At 45.0% G+C, this 19585-nt stretch overlaps 2 protein-coding genes across 2 annotated transcripts; one reads left to right on the top strand and one right to left on the bottom strand.

Annotated features, from left to right (window-relative positions):
* Positions 1 to 2266: 2266 nt before the first annotated feature.
* On the bottom strand, positions 2267 to 11323 carry LOC147192548 (GTPase IMAP family member 8). The gene is made up of 9 exons (XM_086132564.1): positions 11267 to 11323; positions 10691 to 10864; positions 7935 to 8448; positions 6352 to 6916; positions 5961 to 6058; positions 5746 to 5877; positions 4850 to 5440; positions 4057 to 4156; positions 2267 to 3185 (listed from the first exon to the last, which is right to left on the bottom strand). Exons 3-8 carry the CDS (start codon positions 7957 to 7959, stop codon positions 4083 to 4085), a joined length of 1485 nt encoding a protein of 494 aa, XP_085988690.1. The 5' UTR covers positions 7960 to 8448; positions 10691 to 10864; positions 11267 to 11323; the 3' UTR covers positions 2267 to 3185; positions 4057 to 4082.
* On the top strand, positions 9279 to 14824 carry adsl (adenylosuccinate lyase). The gene is made up of 12 exons (XM_086132568.1): positions 9279 to 9534; positions 11317 to 11520; positions 12008 to 12052; positions 12234 to 12313; positions 12396 to 12567; positions 12650 to 12696; positions 12879 to 12969; positions 13085 to 13154; positions 13288 to 13435; positions 13944 to 14124; positions 14225 to 14401; positions 14508 to 14824. Exons 1-12 carry the CDS (start codon positions 9391 to 9393, stop codon positions 14592 to 14594), a joined length of 1446 nt encoding a protein of 481 aa, XP_085988694.1. The 5' UTR covers positions 9279 to 9390; the 3' UTR covers positions 14595 to 14824.
* Positions 14825 to 19585: the final 4761 nt, after the last annotated feature.

The following is a 19585-nucleotide window of genomic DNA, read 5'->3' as shown; positions in this document are numbered from 1 at the left end:
CTAAAAACGCCTTACTATACATGGTCGTTTTTTTTCTGTCATTTTTTTCGGCTAAAAAACGCCTTACTATACATTGTAGTTTTTTTCGGCTAAAAAACGCCTTACTATACATGGTCGTTTTTTTTCAGCAAAAAACGCCTTACTATACATGGTGGTTTTTTTTCGGCTAAAAACGCCTTACTATACATGGTCGTTTTTTTCGGCTAAAAACGCCTTACTATACATGGTCGTTTTTTTCGGCTAAAAACGCCTTACTATACATGGTCGTTTTTTTCGGCAAAAAAAACCCTTGCTATACATGGTCGTTTTTTGGGGGCTAAAAACGCCTTACTATACATGGTCGTTTTTTTCGGCAAAAAACGCCTTACTATACATGGTCGTTTTTTTCGGCAAAAAAACCCCTTACTATACATGGTGGTTTTTTTCGGCTAAAAACGCCTTACTATACATGGGTCGTTTTTTTTCGGCAAAAAAATCCTTACTATACATGGTCGTTTTTTTCGGCTAAAAACGCCTTACTATACATGGTCGTTTTTTTCGGCTAAAAACGCCTTACTACACATGGTCGTTTTTTTTGGGCAAAAAACGCCTTACTATACATGGTTGTTTCTTTTCGGCTAAAAAACGCCTTACTATACATGGTCGTTTTTTTTTCGGCTGAAAACGCCTTACTATACATGGTTGTTTCTTTTCGGCAAAAAACGCCTTACTATACATGGTCGTTTTTTTCGGCTAAAAAACGGCTTACTGTACATGGTAGTTTTTTTTCAGCAAAAAACGCCTTACTATACCTGGTCGTTTTTTTTGGCTAAAAACGCCTTACTATACATAGTGGGGTTTTTTTCAGCAAAAAACGCCTTACTATACATGGTTGTTTTTTTCGGCAAAAAACGCCTTACTACACATGGTCGTTTTTGGGGGCAAAAAACGCCTTGCAATACATGGTCGTTTCTTTGGGGGCTAAAAACGCCCGACTCTTCTTGGTCCTTTTTTGGGGCAAAAAAAAACGCTTTACTGTACATGGTTGGGGTTTTTTTTTTTGGCTAAAAAACGTCTTTCTATATACGGTCGTTTTTTTTTCAGCTAAAAACGCCTTCCTGCACATGGTTGTTTTTTTCGACAAAAAACACCTTACTATTCATGGTCATTTTTTTCGGTAAAAAAAAATCCTCTGACCTTTTTTTGTCTTGTTTAATGTCTTTAAGTAACGCCTTAATTTATTTGGCTTCATGCTGTCCGCTGCCAAAATCTTTAGACATAGTAATTAGACACGGGTCGTTCTTCTTCCACCGTAGTCACAGTGAAGCCAAGCGCTACATACACTTCGTCCTAGATTTAGGGATACAGTACTTGCGTTTGTCTCTTACCTCAGTCTCTCTCCGCCTGTCGACTTCATGTCTACTCATACTCTGTGCCGTGTGCAAAACACGCAAGCTCAGTGCAAACAAAACACAGAGCGAATGCTCCCTGCGCACACTGCCAATGAGAGCGTCACTTCCCCCCTAATGTAGTTAAGGTGCAATTGCGCTTTATTCTCAGACAGCAAAAACAAATAAAGAAATAAAGCCGAGGTCAAACGCACCCCACTATTTGAGAAACACTGGTGTAATGCCAACCAAGATGGTGCAGAACTACGTGAACGACAAATGGCTATCATCCTTTTAACTCCAAACTACCTTGATTGTTGGGTGAAGGGTGGGTGGGTGAAAATGCAATCCGGTGGGATGAATAGGAAGTCATGAAACAGATCATACCCACAGAACTCTTTGGAAAAAAAGCAATCAAACGATATGTAATTGGAAAATTGTTCATTGACCAGGACCATTAGCAAAAGCAAAATAGCATAATCCAATAATAAGTAATTTTCTTTTACTGTTTTGAAAAAAAAAATCACACGACTCTCGTTACATTTATAAAAATGAAAGGGAACAAACTATGGAAATGTTGCAACATAGTGAAAAGTCGCTCCAGGACGATTTCATCGGGATATGTGCAATCTCCTCCCGCAATGAGCAACACATGCAAGAGCACTTCCTCCTTGCTCGAGTAAATGGCGAAGGTCACCATGATATCGCATCCGTGGTTACTTCAAACATCTACAATTTTTAAATTTTATTTTAAACACAAGATGTCACCATAGCGTCTGGCGAAGTTTAGGCTTCGTTTGTGTTTACATCCCTGTAGAGTCCCATGGCCGTTTGATAGCATTCCTCCTTATCCACATTAAAAACAAATCCACACAATAAAACGAAAGCCAGACACACACTACAATATATCCGTCTCTTTTATTGTATGACAATGAACAAAGTGCTGATGGTGTGATCACCGCCGTTACAAAGAATGACACAGCAAGTCACATCACTTTGAGCTACAGTGAAGTGGCACAGCTTACATAGTGTAAAATGCCTCACTTAAAAGCGACATTAGGACATACTTTACACTGTAAATATTACACTTCGTATACAACAAAGCCACGGCGGGAGAGTTCTGATTCAAACGAATGATTGAAACATCCACATAGCAAACTGTTATGTCATGCTTTTAAGTGCTGCAGTTGGTTGGCTACATGATTTAGAAGAAGCACGGTCACCAAAGCAAAAATTCTTGTGTTTCTTATTTTTGCTTGCAGCTGTAAAAAGTACAAGGGGGCGCCAAATCAGACCAGATATTCCCATGGGTGTTATCGAGCAGGTTTCAAAGGTGGAAGGAAGGAAGTGAGGTTTGCCATAAAATCTCAAGAAACTCATTTATCTGCATGCAGTGCACTAACATGCCTTATATGGATATATATCTGGCGTGTTTATATAGCAGATTTATTCTTGACGTAGAAAAAGTTACTTGGTTAGCCCTATTGTTGAGCTCCAGTGATTCACGAGGTTATGTGGTTTCTGTAGCATGCAAAAGCTTGACATATTCTAGGAAACAGCCCTGCAGCAAGGCTGTACTCCCACTATCGCGCTTTGATGCTGAGGCACACGGAGTGCACTTTTAACTCGTCAACAAACGCACTGGACGCATTAGCACACACGCAAACGATGAAGCAGAGCCAGCCAAGCCTGGGCTGCTCCCAACGTTACCTCCTGCACAGCCGGCTGCTCCTGTCGCGTTTGTGTCCCTCTTGAGCATGGGAACCGCCGTCGACGAGACTATTTTATGACTCCATTGATTGAATGCATTCTGATGATCTGCGGGCACAAAAGAATGAAAGTAAATAACTGAGCCCAAAGCACACAGACTCTCCCGTAGATGCCGCAAAGCAGAGCTTACTGATTTGATGTGACTACTGCCTGCAGCATTTCAATCAGCTTTGCTATGAATGTGCCAGATTTTACGAGAGAGAGAAAGAGAGAGACTACTTCAACCCTGACTCGCTGAGCAGAAACGAATCAAAAATTAATGAAGGAAGCATTTTGACAATTTTAGTATCACTGGGGACTCACAGTTCTCATCTGCTTCCATGTGCAAAGGCGTGCTGGAGTGAGTGAGCAAACATTGGCGAGTGCACTCGCAGTTTTCTCATCTATCATCATCCGGCACAGTAAACTGCATTTTGATCCGGTGTTCAATGGGTTCTTTTCTTACAGAAGCATTTCCCTTACGGGGCCTTTGATTCAGTGGAATCAAAGAGCAGGAGATAAAAGCGTCGACGCTCTTTTCAAAATGAAAGGTGCGGTAACAGAAGGAAGCATTCCTTCCTGTTAATCATTTAGCAGACATGAAAGAAAACAAGCTGCCTTCTCCAGATAATGTCAGCTTGGACAAATTCCTTCGTGAGTGAAGTGGATTAGACTTGTGATGTGCTCGGTGGCCGCATCGCTCAATTCAACTCTTCAACTTGAAATCATGACAGTGGAACATACTGCAGGGTTACAGCGAGGACCTTTGCCGCGGCACCTCGTTCGGTAAATATATTCATGAAACATTTCCTCCGCAAGAGTGCTCAAAAGTGATCGCATTCGTTTTCCTAAAAGATCCAGAATGGCTATCTAGATGAGGCTGAAGGTTCATGAGGTTCGGTTTGGTCCTAGTGGACACCCAAAAGAACAGTACACGCACATAGGAGCTCTTGGCTTTCACTTTCATCACTGCAGCTGGCACCCTCGACAGTCGTCCTCCGGCTCGGTGTTGTCGGATGAGTAAGAGCTCTCCTCACTCACTGTCAAATGCAAGACAATTCAATTAGACAATGTTGATGACAAGGCAACAGCGCCACGCAGTCTAATACACTAAAGTGTCAGCGAGCTTTCCATGGACCGTCACCTCGAATCAGAGCTGCATCAGACATTGTGTCGTTACAAATGACAGTTGGTTAACTTTATGTTATTAGTTGTCATTTGTAGTGGAGTACAACTGCACTGCATCACGCTAAAATGTTTGGAATCCTTTTGACTTACTCGTGTATCGTATTGGTACATTTTGGAACAGTGGTCCCTTGAGTCAATTCCTTTTTGAGCATATCAAGTCAAACCTCCCCATTGAAATGAATAGAAATGCCATTAATCCGTTGCAGGACCACAAAAAAACCCTTTGAATATAGAAACCTAATAAACATAATAAAACGGAATATGAGACATAAATTGATTTTATAAAAGTCTAATTGAAGCAAAAGTCATGTGTCTGGATGTGTGCCTTTAACTCATTCAGTACCAACCAATTCTGGACCAAGTCTGAAAAGACGTTTAAAAACGTCTTTGGGAGTGAATGAGTTAAGGGGCGTGGCCCAGCAAGTGATCTCAGGAGCCGGTCCACAATGACCACGATGTAGCCCAATGGCATCTTCTGGATAGATGTGGCTGACAACCCCAAAAAAAAGTATGTGTCAAAGCGAAGTTAAAATTGCAGGACTTACACCATTCGGTCTGCACAGGGAGGAAGGCCTTGTCCCCGTTTTCCCTGATCATCTCCTCAATCCTATCCAGGAGGTTTGAGATGCTCCTGTCCTTGCCAGGGGTCTTACTGTCCAAGACATGGTAATAGTTTCCACAGTACTCAAGAAGTCTTTGGAGCTCCCGGCCCCCTCTGAGTATGTGCTCCTCAATGGGCGTTCGGCCCAGCCAGTCCCCGCAGCTGAACAGTACCATAGTGTGGAGGCAGGCGGTGTCGCCAAAAAGAGTCTCAATGTGGGCCAGAAGGGTTCTTCTCTTCCTGGCGGTGAGGGAGGAGACCACAGGGAGAACCAGCAGCAGCGTATGAGGTCCAGGTCGCAGAAGGGCGGCGCCACGCTGCGACTCCTGGCGGATGCGCTTCGGTGTACGCCGCACGGAGAACCAGTCCCAGCCCGGGGTGTCGACTATGGTCACCCGGCGCCCGGACACGAGCGCCTGCCTCCGGAGACACAGGTCCGTCTCCTGGCCGGACTCAAAGAAGCGACGGCCCAGGATGGCGTTCCCCACGGAGCTCTTTCCAACGCCCTTCCAGCCTAACAGCAGCAACCTCAGTTCTGACAAAAGCAAGAAAAGCATGATTAGGGAAAATAATAAAAAGTCTTTGAGCAACAGGCGTTGAATTTTTCCCTGTCATAACAGCAACATTTCATATCTGCAACTAACCCATTCCTGCAGAGCAGTGGGAGCACGTGAGCCAAGTCTTTGCAAAACCGTTTGACAGCAACGCTAACCAATGTCACGATTGAGCGGGAACATTTTTTCTCTCCGGGGGCAACATTTGGATGCACATGCAGTCATCTTTCTCCTTTACACACATTAAATACACACAACCCCCCCCCCCCCCCCCCCACTCACATACCTCTGGGAGGACCTCCAATCATTTGCTCTCTCTGTCTAGCGTGCTCCTCCATCCTCATCCTCTCCTCCTCTAGAGCTCTCCTCGCCTGCTCCTCCTCCAGCAAAATCAGCTCGTTCACTTCAAAATACCAGCCTGCCCAAAAGCAGCCAGCATACATCCAACAATCAGATACTGCCATGTAAAAATGTCACATATTGCTCGAGAAGTCAACAAACCTTGGTTGTCGGTGATCATTTCCTCCACCTTTTCCATCAGCTCAGGTACCTGCGTATTGTCCTCCGTGTCTTTCCAGCTGTTATCAAAAGCGTGATACCTGCGGGAAAAACGAGGATGGTGGAGCTCAATCAAAAGATGAGGAGTAAGTGATCATCATCTTTTTCAGCCCCCATGGAAATCAACCGTGACCCCACGGCAAGACTTTCATTATTTTCAGCGCCTTTAATTCACAAGTTACGAAAGCCTCAGCTGATTGTGGCAAGAAAAAAAAAAAAGACAAAATTAGAACCATCGAATAGCCTAGTGTAAAATGTTTCAGTAAAAATATATTCAGGTGGCCCCACGGGGTCAAGCTCAACCCCAAGTAAAGCCAAGGATACAGCAGAGTACCTGCTTCCACATCTTTCCACCAGCCACTGCAGGGCCTCTCCTGTATTTGCGATGTGCTCTTCAATGAAGACGCCTTTCTGTAGCTTGTCCACTGCAGTGAAGAGCACCATGGAGTATCTCCACGTTCCACCCCCCAAGGCCCCCAGCTGCTCCTCCGCGGCTCTCCTCTCAGTGTCAGTGAAAGGCTGCGAAACAGACACCGCCAGCAGGATCGCGTGAGGTCCGGGAGGGCAGAGGATGGCCCCCATGCAGGGTCCCTCACTATCCAGGCTTGGCGGGGGTCTTGGCAGGCTCTCGGACTCGGCGCCAGTGTTTCCATTATCGTCCGCTTCGGCGTCGTCCTCTGCATCGCCGGGGATGAGCCACGGGGGCGTATCTACCACCGTGACTCGACGGCCGAAGATCTCCTTCTGACCCACGTTGCTGTGAGTAGTCTCCGTCCCAGCGTCAAAAACCTCTTCTCCCAGGATGGTGTTGGCTGAGGAGGTCTTACCAGATTTCGGACCCCCGAGGATCAGCAGCCGGCGTTCAGGGGGGAGACGGCCCCTGGCTTCCCCCGCTGAAACTATGGGACATCAATAAGAAGTCGTTGAAATTAGTCCCCGGAGCAGAGATTCCCAGAAAAGGGAATTCTCCCTCTAGTGGCATGTAAAAGAACCACACCTAGTACAGTTCAGTTGTATTTCCCTTTTAATTCAATACATTGAAAATCTTTAAGAAGTGATTGTTTTTGAACATTTATTTAGGAAAATTTTACATTTTTATTCACTGTTTATGTTTTATAGATTTGAATGGAATTGCTATTTAAGTACAACGTTAAAGTGGCTTACAATAATACTAAATATACTTCTAGGAACAAAATCTCAGCCTCATTTCTGATGATAACTTAGGCCTACTACACTACTGTATTTTAATGCTGGTCATAATGGCGAGCCAATTATTTTTAGGTGGCACTGGTTTTGCGGTTTGAAAGCCACTGCCCGAGAGGGATTCGATCCTTTTTATGTTCCTTTTACAAGCATTGCTCCCAAGTAGTATCTTCGGCAAAAACCTTTTTCTGCTCCATGTATCGCCCTTATCTGAGCTCCTTCGCTGCTTCAGAACTCCAGAACTCTTTGACTTTACTGACTCGAATTTCCGTTCTTGCCCTTGCCTCCCTATCGTTCTTCTCAGCATGCCACCTTTTTGTTCCTTTATGTCCAGATAGGAGGAACCTTGGACACATTCCAGGAAGCACATCACACGCACAAACACGCCTTTTCAACTAAAAAGTTACAAGAGAAAGATACACTTTGTGAGAAGCTGCCAACTCTAAAAATGGTACACATTCCAAAGTCAAACGGCTCGGCAGGGGTGATAAAAAGGGGGGAGGGTGATACGGGGGAGAAGAGCGAGGCTGAGTGAGCGAGCCGGCTCCTAAGTGATGCTGACACGCTCCTTGTGTGCTGCTGAAGACATGAGAACTAAAGCAACAGTTTCTCAGGATCGAGAATGACAGTGTCGAGAATTTCCAACCTAAATCCATTGACTGAATTAGACGGTTTGAGCCGGGGGAGTGCGACAAAGGATGAAAACACACTTACCAGTGTCAGAGGACACAGCAGCCATCTTGTGTGTAGAACCTCTGGCTTCCTCCTCCTCAGCCCCCCTCCTCCGTCTCCTTCTTGCCTCCACCGTGGATTCCTCTTGTAGCCTCTTCAGAGGGAGGTCTCAGCGGCGATGCATCCGAAGCAGGGTGGGGAAAACTGGCAGCTCAAGTGCTCTTCCTCTTTGACCCTCATTCTACTGCAGCGTAGCTCTCTGTGGTCTCCCTCCTCTGTCTACCCCTGCCTCTCCTCTGAAATTCACCCCCCCCCACACACACACTTTTTTTGTAATCTTTTAACCCTTCGCCCAAATGTTTTCCGTCGTTACTTCTGTTTCTAGCCCCGCTTCTCTGCTCTGTCAGCTCCCCTTTGTCTCTTTTATCTATTTGAGTAGACTGAGCAACCTCGGTGTAGCCGTGTAGTCCATTTTTGCAGCAGCAATTACAGGATGTCTCTCATCACATCTCAGGCAAAAGAGAACGCTGTTGCTCAGCAGCAGGAGCAGCAGCATCTGTGGGCAGCGGATGCAGACTGCAGTTAGGAGGACAGATAGAAAGACGGATCGACGGAGATGATGGAGGCGGCGGGAGGGGAAGGGGGGGGGGGGGGCGGTGCAAGAGTCGCAAAAAGCTCGAAAACCTTATTTACAGCTGAATGTACCCTGCAGCTGCTGCATCAAGCACAACACACAACTGCCTAACTGTTTCTATGACGCCCGCAGGAGCCGTTCACCGCATGAATACATTCTAACGGTCATGTAAATTGCATGCACATCACGTTACATAACACACGCACACACACACGCACTCACATGCGCACGCACACGCGCGCATAATTAATATACATGGAAGGGGTGTCTCGTAGCGTGCATTATGTCTGATGGGTGGATCAGGATTATAACGTATTCAATGAAAAGAAGATAAAATGCTTAAATAATCGATTTACAGGTTATAAAGGGGGGCTGTGACGTAAGATAACGTTCACGTACGGCAGGGTATTGTTTCTCCTGCCACCCTTTATCCTATCGTTAGCCTAAAAGCACAATTGCTTAATTCATTTTTGAACGCTCTCGGAAAACGTGAAATAAAACACACGCACGCACGCACGCACACACAAAACAAACAAGAAGAGTCCATATGGCTACGATTCAAGGTTTGCGGATCACCTTCATGACTGAGATTATAAATATACATAAAGAAAAACCGATTTTTTTGCACGTTGGTATCTTTTGTTTATTGATATAGTCCGAGTAAGTTTATTGAAGTCCTCCACAGCCCTCTGCCGTATGTCTCTACAACTGTCACAAAACACGTGCCGTAAGGCGTCTTACAATGTCGTAAACCCGCATGAAATTTGTGAAAGAGGCTCCGGCGGACTTGCTGAGCGTGCGTCCGTGTGAAAAGGACTCTTGTCAAATCATCTCGAGTGAGAATAATCATCCCACTTGAGAATCATGGACGCACCTGAGGAATTCATGAAGTATCGTTCCCCACTGGTGTCAAGATATGCCAGCAAGGAAATGGCGTACAACTTCAGTGATAGGAAGAAGTTCACAACCTGGAGAAAGCTGTGGATCTTCCTTGCTAAGGCTGAAAAGGTTTGGCATTTTGTCGTTGGGCAGTGGGCACTGGCAAGCTAACGCTCTACTGAATATACACACATATACTACTATTTTAGTACTAATGTATCGACCTTCACGAAGGCAGAACGAGTTCCTTCCAAAAATAGCCTCACGCCATCAGCTTCTGCTGACAGCCACACACTACTACACACTCGCTTTATGTACAACGTATTGGTTCACTCAGAATGTATGTCGTTTTCATATTGCAGCAGAAGTGGAATGTAATCAATGTCATCAAACGTAAATACGGTTTAATTACATACTGTTCAATTAAAGCTTGCCTGATGCGCCAATCTAAATGCACAAATATTATCTGATATTCTTTAGAAGCATAAATATATCAGGAATGAGATATTTGATATACATTTATGATATAAATATCTCAGGAATTAGATATTTATGATGGTCTGTCGATAATCCCGCAAACTACATTTTTATAATTTCAGTTTGGTAGCATATAATTGACGCTGCAGTAGAAGTCATTCTCTCATGATATTGTCAAATACTTGAACTGAGCTGTGCAAATACTGTACCCAACTCAGTTCACATTTGCAATTGAAATTATTGTCTGGATGAGTCCCGTCTTGTAACATTGCGGGGTCAACGATCACTGAAAAGTGTTGATCCTCAACAGTTGACTGATATTTTATTACTATTTTTTTTGTACTCATTAAAAAAAAGATATTTATTCGTCAGCAAGTTAGTAAATACCGCAAATATGTTTAGAACTATTTTTTTTCATTCTTGCATACATGTTTGCTGCAAAAAAAAACGACAACAGTAATGCAGTTTTCAAGCCTAAAACACAACCTGACTGGATTGATTATATTGAACACATGATGTTAACTAGTGGCAGACCAAAGCTCACATGCATCCCCTCACATGATCTATTACGTACACTAATCAGAGCAAGTTACAGCCCACATTTGCATGTTCAGACGTTCTTCTTGAATTAACACCGCTTGGGGCTGACTACTTTGTGGTTTGTGTGTAAAAGTGGTGTGCAGAGAATGTGTTGGTAACAGGAGACAGAAGCCTGCGATTGCTCCCGAGTGGCGCTTCAGCCGGGCTCAAGCTTTGTTGACCTAATTGAGATTCATGTAATTCCGCGAGGACCCGGGAACATACTAACCTTTAACAAACCAGGGCTTGAAGTAGCAAATGATTTTAGGGGTGGCACTTAGTTCCTCAGTTCATCTGTTGTATACGTCCATCCATCAAAGGGCTGTTGTAATTCAAGAAAACAAAGCACCAGTCTACTCAGGATATTAATTCATGTCACAAAGACGTCACATGGCTCTCCACGCTGCGGAAAGACAGAATAGAAAATCCAATCAATAGCAGAGCATTAACAAATGCTCAAACAACTTTTGTAATTGGAACCACGTTGCTCGCTGCCATTCGGCACGGACATAAAATAGGGCTTGACATTCAAAGGCATTTCTTTGATCAGGGATCTGGAAATTAAATGAGCAATTATTAATATCATTACAACGAACCACATTCATTTTGTACCACTTCTGCATTGTAGTTACTGTCTATCAAGAAGCACTGCACCCTATTTTACAATACTTTTTTTTTTTTCCAAGATGGTCCCATACCATTAAGGTAACAGTGGCGACGACATATTGATGGTAATCTAAGACTGTTCTGATACCTCAACTGACAAAACCATTACAAACTGCCGAATGAATTCAAAATGCCAGACCTGTTCAATCCAATCTTCATTTCTCTCGCCTCTGCTGCTCTCCTCCTCAGGCTTTGGGACTGCCCATCTCGGACGAGCAGATCGCGGAGATGGAGAGCCACGCGGAGGACATCGATTTCGGCATGGCGGCGGAGGAAGAGCGTAAACTCAGGCACGATGTGATGGCTCACGTGCACACCTTCGCTCACTGTTGCCCCGCGGCGGCGCCCATCATCCACCTGGGAGCCACCTCCTGCTACGTGGGAGACAACACCGTAATCACCGCCAAGCTCAACTTCCTCAGAAATTGCACACATATATTTAAAATGATAGAACAGGATAATTTTTTTTTGGGGGGGATGCACGTTCTAGAATTGGCACTGCGGTATCATGCTTTGCCCGACCGCCTCACAATTGCGAGGGTTTCCTCCGGTTCTAGCAGCTTGACACCCCAACTCTAAATTGTCCACTGATGTGAATGCGAGTGTGATTGATTGGCAGCCAGTACAAGGTATACTCTGCCCCATGCCTAAAGCCAGCTGTGACAGTTTCCCTAATAAGGATGAGAGCTGCAGAAAATAGATGCACGGATGTTGGTAATCCGCTTTTGAAAAGCAGTTGTGTATTTTGGGGATCTCGAATCAAAAGCCTATCCACTTTCTAAATAACGTGATTTCAGAGGAGGACCACGCGTTCATAAAAGTAACCCCTAGCATGGGTTCCGTGACATGCCTCTTAAGATATTTTGCTCTTCCTCGCCAGGATCTGATTATGCTGCGTGATGGATTCGACATTCTCTTACCCAAGGTGAGGCTCAGCTGCATTGCCGCAAATGTTCACCCATCCATCCAATCAAATCAGCACAATTTGTCATTTGGAAATTGTGGGTCTCAGATGTTTTGAGGCGGGAACGTCATGGATACTTTTGTTTCTTTTTCCTATATTTACATTCAATTAACACGCAGGATTGTTCTTCTTGTTTTGACAGTTGGCAAGAGTCATTGACAGACTGTCGAATTTTGCCGAGAAGTATTCTGACCTCCCCACGCTTGGCTTCACGCACTACCAGTGAGTCCGTTCTTTCTTTTTCTTCACCGCGTACATACGCGGTCTTTTTCCCCCACCTCACCGCAGCCTTTCCCACCCGCAGGCCGGCCCAGTTGACCACGGTGGGTAAGCGAGCGTGCCTGTGGCTGCAGGACTTGGCCATGGACATGCGGAACCTGCAGCGAGCCCGCGACGACCTGCGTTTCCGTGGGGTCAAGGGGACCACTGGCACTCAGGCCAGTTTCCTGCAGCTCTTTCAGGGAGATCACGACAAGGTCAAACATTTCCATTGAAATTCCCCGCGCCATCATATTGAAGACATTCTCTTCATGCATAGCTTTATTTATCTCCCGGTAGGTGGAAGAGCTGGACAGGTTGGTGACCGAGATGGCTGGCTTTCAAAGGTAAATTGTGGATATGTACGTTTTGACAATTGACTGACGGATAGCCAAAATCAAATCATTTGGATCAGCATCGAATTACACACAGTAAAAGATGCACATGCTCGAATGTCCTTATTTGGGGTCAGTATTTTTGGGGGGAAAAAATTTAAAATGCAGTATCACGTGTTCCCTGGACTCCACAGAGCCTACCTGGTGACTGGACAGACGTATAGCCGCAAAGTGGACATCGATTCTCTCTCCAGCCTTGCCAGTTTAGGAGCGACCGTTCACAAGGTCATGTCCACTCTTGGAGAAAGGGCTCCCTCTAGTGGTGCCTTTTATGTTTGCTTGTTTTAACCCACTGTAAATGTGGCTTGGCCGATGTGAGCTGTGGTCTACTCTTCCACAGATTTGTACCGACATCCGCCTACTAGCCAACCTGAAAGAGATCGAGGAACCTTTTGAGAAAGAACAGATTGGTACAGCCACTCACAATTGAATGCATACATTTGGACAAAAAGTAAAGGAGAGTTATACCATAGCCTGAAACAGAGGTTGTGATACTCGCACCTTCAAGTATGATGACATTGAAGATTTCTCTTTCCCACGCAGGTTCTAGTGCCATGCCATACAAGAGGAACCCCATGCGTGCTGAGCGTTGCTGTAGCCTGGCCCGGCATTTGGTGGCGCTGATGGCTGATCCCTTGCAGACGGCCTCAGTGCAGTGGCTGGAGCGCACGTTGGATGATAGTGCCAACAGGTCAGGGTCACATGAGATCATCTCGTCTGAACGCTACTTAGATCAAAGATGCGCAAAGTATGGCCTGCGGGGAAGCGTATGACCGCCCCGTTCCCATTGAGCATCTGTGTGTCTAGAACTGTTTTTTTCCATTGTAAGACTCCAAGGTCTCCATCAATCAAGATCTCAACCGCTGTTGACGTTAACTCTCTCTGTTTACTTCATTCTTGTGCTGTGTTGTCATCTGTTGGGATGGATTCCAACAAGCCTATTTTGACAAAGTAAGGAGTAAAAATGACAGATATCTGGTTTCAAATGTTGGGAGTAACCAGGAAAAGTCATCAGAAAAACAAGTACTCAAGTAAACTACAGCTACCTCAAAAAAAAAAAAAAAATCTACTGAAGTAGTGTAGCAAAGTATTTGTAGTTTGTTACTTCCCCTTACTGCCCCTGACCGATGATGCAAAAAAACCCCAAAAACATCCCCGGTTCCTTCTCATGAACCTTCACTTGCTTGTTTCTCAAATAGGAGGATCTCCCTGCCGGAGTCTTTCCTCACCGCTGACATTATCCTCAGCACCCTGCAGAACATCACAGAGGGCCTGGTGGTCTACCCCAAAGTCATTGAAAGGCACATCCGCCATGAGCTGCCCTTCATGGCCACTGAGAACATCATCATGGCCATGGTGAAGGCCGGAGGCAACAGACAGGTACACCGCGGCACCCTGCTACGATGCTCATCAGTGTGTATGGAAACATTGCTCGTCGTGCATCAGTTGTCAGTAAAAGCTACGTTTACTGCCTTCTCAGGACTGCCATGAGAAGATCCGCGTCCTGTCTCAGGAGGCAGCAGCTGTGGTCAAACAGGAGGGCGGCGATAATGACCTGCTGTCTAGAGTGCAGGCTGACCCTTACTTTGCTCCCATTTTGGGACAACTGGATGCCATATTAGACCCCAAGACCTTTATCGGTCGTGCTCCCCAGCAGGTAAACTACAACTCTCATGACGTGATCCGGGATTCTCCCTGGTGTTGTCAGGTCTCTCTGTCACGTTACGTGAATGACCCGTTTTCTTTACCGTTGCCACCTGCAGGTGGCCAGATTCCTGTCAGAAGAAGTGCGCCCTCTACTGGAGCCCTACAACTCCAAAATGGATGTCAAGATAGAACTTGAGCTCTAAGGCGTCAACACATTGCCAAAGTGACGTCATAGTGAGGACGACATTATCGCCCAAAAGCACATTTTACCCTTTTAAGAAGCGGTTGCGAAGCCAGCGTCATCAGGAATCATTTCGGTGCGATAGTTTTAATTTCAACCTGCTGTTTTAACATCATAAATCAGGGGCTATTTCTGACGACCTCTTAGCGTTAACATGCCATTAAAATAAACAAATGACCAATATGCATCCTTGTTCTATGTCATATTTGTGAAACAGAGCCAAAGTTCTTTCGTTCATTGGCGCTTTTGCAAGATGCGGAGTCATTATTCATTTTAATTTGTGCTGCGGTGAACTCTGAATTTCTGGGATAGGCTCTTCTTTTGAAGATGAACAGGTGGCAAATTAAACTGTAGATTGGAGAGTATCGCTGATCACAAACACTTCTCAAACGTGAAGAGAAACTACCATGATGCTGATTATAGCAGCCCCCCCAAAAAGAAAAAAAAAAGCACTTATTGCTGAAAGATTGAATGTGTCACAAAATATCTCAAGAGCTCATGATGCATGTTACAATCCCTTCTGTATGCATTATGGTATTTTATTTATTTTTTTAGTCATATAGATTTAATTTAAGGTTCAAGTTCTTGCAGAGGAAAAATTAGCAATAACTTTGTGTTGTCTTCTTTCAAAATTTGTTTTGACACACTTGAAATGCTCCTCTTGTTTCCTCTGGTAACAAGGGTTGAAGGGATTGTGTTGCCATGGGATACCGTCGGCTTCTAACGTGTGCCTCAGCTGTTCAACTCACCTCCAAATGTCATTATGGGATGATCAATGTTGACCTCGCCGCTCCAACTGCCATCGGCTTTGTCTGTCACTTTCTTGTCTGTCTGCAAAACTCCACGTTGACACGTTGCTCCGGTGTCGAAATTCTTTCGCCCTTGAGTATTCTGAATTCATCCAAAAAACAAAAAACATGAAGGTTAATATCGTCAATTATTGACCAACGAGCAGTGATGGGATGTTGTAATTTTCTAGGAATGCTGCCAAAGTGATCATCTGAAAAGGATGTAATTATTTACATAAATGGGTAACCTGATCAGTGTCTTCATATAAATCAATGTCATTAATTATTAATCACAACCTGTAACAATAACAAAAATATTCTGAAAGGTAATCTCGGCGATTTTTAACATTTATTCTATTCAAGAAGTAGCTCTTCATTTCAAAACGTTTGGTGGCGCCCGTGTACGGAAGAGTATGCGATGTGTTCCTGAAAGAACGGGATGGTGCAATAATGCTTATTTACACACGGTGGCGCCATTGGACCATTCGTCACTTGGCAAGTCCCCCCCCCGCCCCCGCCCCCGTTAGGTCGCCCTTTCAAGATAATCCTTTTCAATTTGATTATGTACATTATAGTACATCTGTAATCCAGTCTACCAACGAGTTGGCAAACTAATAATTGAGCTCTCCTATACTCCCGACAAAGCCGTTTGATTCCTTCCCTTATGATTATATGAAATCATGTCATGGTTAGTGCATGGTCAAAGAATACCAGGAAATGTCTGCCCTTGGTCTTCCTCCCTTCCATCTGTCAGCTGGCTGGACAATAGATGAAGGGGAACGGCAGGGGGAAAAAATGTTTCCGTCGAACGTAATGAGAACAACTAGCTCCACAATCTACATAATGGCAATTGGTAATTGATTTTCCCAGAGGATTTCTTAAAATAATACAACAATAATAGTAGCTTGAACAATGCCGGGTGGACATTTTCAGTAGTGACCAGCAGGGGTACTTTGGAGAGTGTCTGGGGGGCGGGGGTTCCAACAAAAATACCTTAATCCAGCTCTCTGTTTATTTTGACGCTGTACCCAAATGAGATTTGTAATTTGTATTTAGACAGATTTTTATTGTTGCATTTTTCAATTCACTCGGGACTTACGCCGAGGCCCAGCTTAAAAAGAGACCTCTTGGCCCCCAGTGTACCACTCTTTCCTGACAGCATTCTTTCACATACTCCGTGCTGCGTGATGACTCGAGTGGGGGGGGGGGGGGCTTTGACGAGTGGGCACAGCCTGGAATTCTATGGGAATTTCTCAAGAGCCATCATTTGGCAACGTTCTGCAGCAGTGCGGCTGGCTGCCGATGTTCTCCTTTCACTTAACAATCTCTTGCTCATGGCATCAGATCCCAATTGATTTGTTTGATTTTCAATCTTTACATAGAAACAGACTCTGAAACGCCTCTTTTTACAATGGCTGATATCGTCGATATATCATTTAAAACCTAACTTTAGCAGCCGGGAGTTCACCTTAAATGTTGACGACAGTAAAAAAAAAAAAAAAGAAAGAAAAAGGAATGAAAGAGTTTTCTATCTTGCTGAGGGGCTGTTAAAATGACAAAACGTTCTTAAATTATGCAGTAAGGAATTCAGAGGGAGTCCGCTGGTGCCAGAACACCCCGCAAGCCTGCTGTTTTCATTAGTGAGAATAAAAGGCCTCCGATAGAGTAAAGAAAACTCATAAAAATCACCAGTAGCGGTGTGCAAAGTCTTGGAGGCCCTTGATGTAAATGTCAGCAAAAGGTCTTGGTCCTTTTATTGTAATGGCGCAGAACATTCTTTTACGTGACGCCCGCCTTGTTACTTTTGGATTCAGAAAGGAGCGAGTCGAGGACCTGCCTTGTTCTGCATCTCGACTCTAATCTCTCCTAACACCTGCTTGGGCCCAACTCCCATGACCAGAAACCAAAGCAACGGTCCTATCCAGCGATGGAGGACTTGCAGTTGCGGACCCCCTTAACCGATCCGTTTCTACCTGTCATGTCTTATCGTCACAGAGCCAAATCCTGCACATTCCACCCTGGAAAGACGATCTACAAGAAAACCGCCTCTGCCAAATTTCCAAGGCTTAGAGAGGATGAGGAGGGGGTACGAAGAGGAGGGGGGGGGGGGGTCAGAGTTTGGGAGCGTGATTAGGAGGTTAGAGTTGTGGGGGAGTGGACTTGCAGAATAGAGATAGAATTGTCCAGAAGTGAAAGCATTCGATGGAGAGACGGATAGAGGGGCCTTTAGAAGCAGCTGACATATGAAGCAAGTTCCCGGGGTGACGATGGACTGAGCAAGAGGAGCTTCGAGGAGAGGAAAGTGGGCACCGGCAGTCCTGATCTCACCCGACGGTCCTCTTGGCGGCGGCTTCGATACAGATGCCCTTTTGCTGAAAAATGCCAAGCGCACCGCATTCCATCTCGCCACACAAAGGCCCGCCCTCGTCCGGGCTGCTCAGGCCAATCTGACAAGGGATAATTATATAATTAGGCTGACTGCTGCTGATAGGGACCGTCAGATATTACAGTCTGTTATCTAATCAGGCATTGAAGCAAGTCTGGCCTTTTCAGGGTGTGCAAATGTGTACGAGTGTGTGTGTGTGTGTGGGAGGTGGGGGGGGGGGCTCCCTGTGAGGCACTTACGGCGAACAGATTGTCAGGATAGTGACTAACAGCTATGGATCGACCTTTAGCCTTTGGTGATAAGGGCCTGTATTGTAGTCGTGTAAATGCACGTGTGTGTGTGTTAGGACGCGTGAGAAAGTGCTCCAATAACCAGGCGGTTTATGGCTCATAGGCTCCTCTTACAGTTGATGTCATCTCAGTCAGCGTCAAACTTAATTGCAATGCCTCCAGATTTTTTTTGTGTATACATTTTTGTGTATACATGTATTTATTTATGTATTGTTTGCTAATGTCCTCGTGGGATACGGCTTGGCTCCTCCACACCTAGCGACTCTAGCGACAATAATTGCTTCAACTAGTCACTCATGAAGTTGTCCAAAAAAAAAAAAACCCCAAACAAAACAACCCCCCGTATGATTAGCGGTGAATTGACATCACGCTCCGAATGTCATGATTGAGTAGTAAAATCGACTAGTCTCTAAAACACCGACATTTTTCAAAGCGTGTCATGGTATTGCATCGCGCTGTCCCTTGAGCCCGCAACACGGTGACACCGCATTATAGTTTGGATTCCTCCATGCTGCTTTTTTCACAATAGCCAAAAAACATCTCGCTCTTGTCACTTTGAAATCATTCTGCCTCCATCTCTCGTTTTAATTGCGCGTGTGATGTCATCACAGAGCGTTGTGCCCAAATGAAACATTTTTTTTGTTTTCAATTCGGGTGCCCAACCCCCATCTCGTGGGCATCGGTAGGATGGTAAAACAGATTATATCCACCCCTAGCCTGATTGTGGAGGCAGGATTTAGGTTCCCAGACGAGAATGGAGAGCTACAACAGTGTCCCTCCTGGTTGGCCACCACCCAACATTCTCCGCTTTGCATCGCGGCCTGGCTTTGGGTGTGTGTCCATCGCAGAATAGACTATTGTTGATCACGTAAGAAGGAGAGCCAGGGGAAGACGAGAGGGGTTGAGGTGGTGAGAGTCTGGAGCAGATGGTAGGGGTGAAATGAACTTTTAACAAGCTGCTCCAAAAATAATAATAATAAAAATAAAAAAACACGATAAAGTAGCCTTTTCCCATCACACTAACCAAGTCGACGTGCAAGTATCCTCACAATCATTATCTCTCGAGCTAATTTTTTGGTTTATTCCTGTTTTAGTTTGTGGTGGTGTGGAGCTGCACCATAACAGCCTGCAGGCAAGCTCTCTAATAGAAATGGGGGTAAAAAAACCAAACCCATGCATCTAGTTACAGATTAGCATGAAATCTCCGACTGCAGAATTATGTTTGGACATTTCGATGGTTTTGAGGTGGTGAGAAATGTCTGTCCAAATAGAAACGTGGGGGGCGGGGGGGGTGCCATTACCAGTGATTCCCGTTTAGAATTGTGCTGTTTTTAGAGCCTGGCGACATGCTCTTAAGTTTAGCTGCCGCCCCCCCCTCCCAAGAGGTTTGGATTGCTTGGAGCATTTTCAGAAAGAGAAAATAGTTGGCTTGGCTGGGTTTTACTAGCATGGAACAGTAATTGAAAATAAACTGCCTTTTGAAGCCAGG

This window comes from Hippocampus guttulatus, chromosome 16, assembly GCF_054856545.1.
Source record: "Hippocampus guttulatus isolate MCC_2025c chromosome 16, RoL_Hgut_1.0, whole genome shotgun sequence".
Lineage (NCBI taxonomy): Eukaryota > Metazoa > Chordata > Actinopteri > Syngnathiformes > Syngnathidae > Hippocampus > Hippocampus guttulatus.
Note: the sequence above shows the minus strand (reverse complement) of the source record. Positions and strands in the feature narration are given on the sequence as shown.

Coding starts and splice junctions, on each gene's coding strand:
- LOC147192548 (XM_086132564.1), bottom strand. CDS start 7,959: ATGGCTGCTGTGTCCTCTGACACTG. Junction 6,917..7,934: donor TGCTGTGTCCTCTGACACTG/GTAAGTGTGTTT, acceptor GATGTCCCATAG/TTTCAGCGGGGGAAGCCAGG. Junction 6,059..6,351: donor GTGGAAAGATGTGGAAGCAG/GTACTCTGCTGT, acceptor TTTTTCCCGCAG/GTATCACGCTTTTGATAACA.
- adsl (XM_086132568.1), top strand. CDS start 9,391: ATGGACGCACCTGAGGAATTCATGAAGTATCGTTCCCCACTGGTGTCA. Junction 12,970..13,084: donor TAGGAGCGACCGTTCACAAG/GTCATGTCCACT, acceptor ACTCTTCCACAG/ATTTGTACCGACATCCGCCT. Junction 13,436..13,943: donor TTGGATGATAGTGCCAACAG/GTCAGGGTCACA, acceptor TTTCTCAAATAG/GAGGATCTCCCTGCCGGAGT.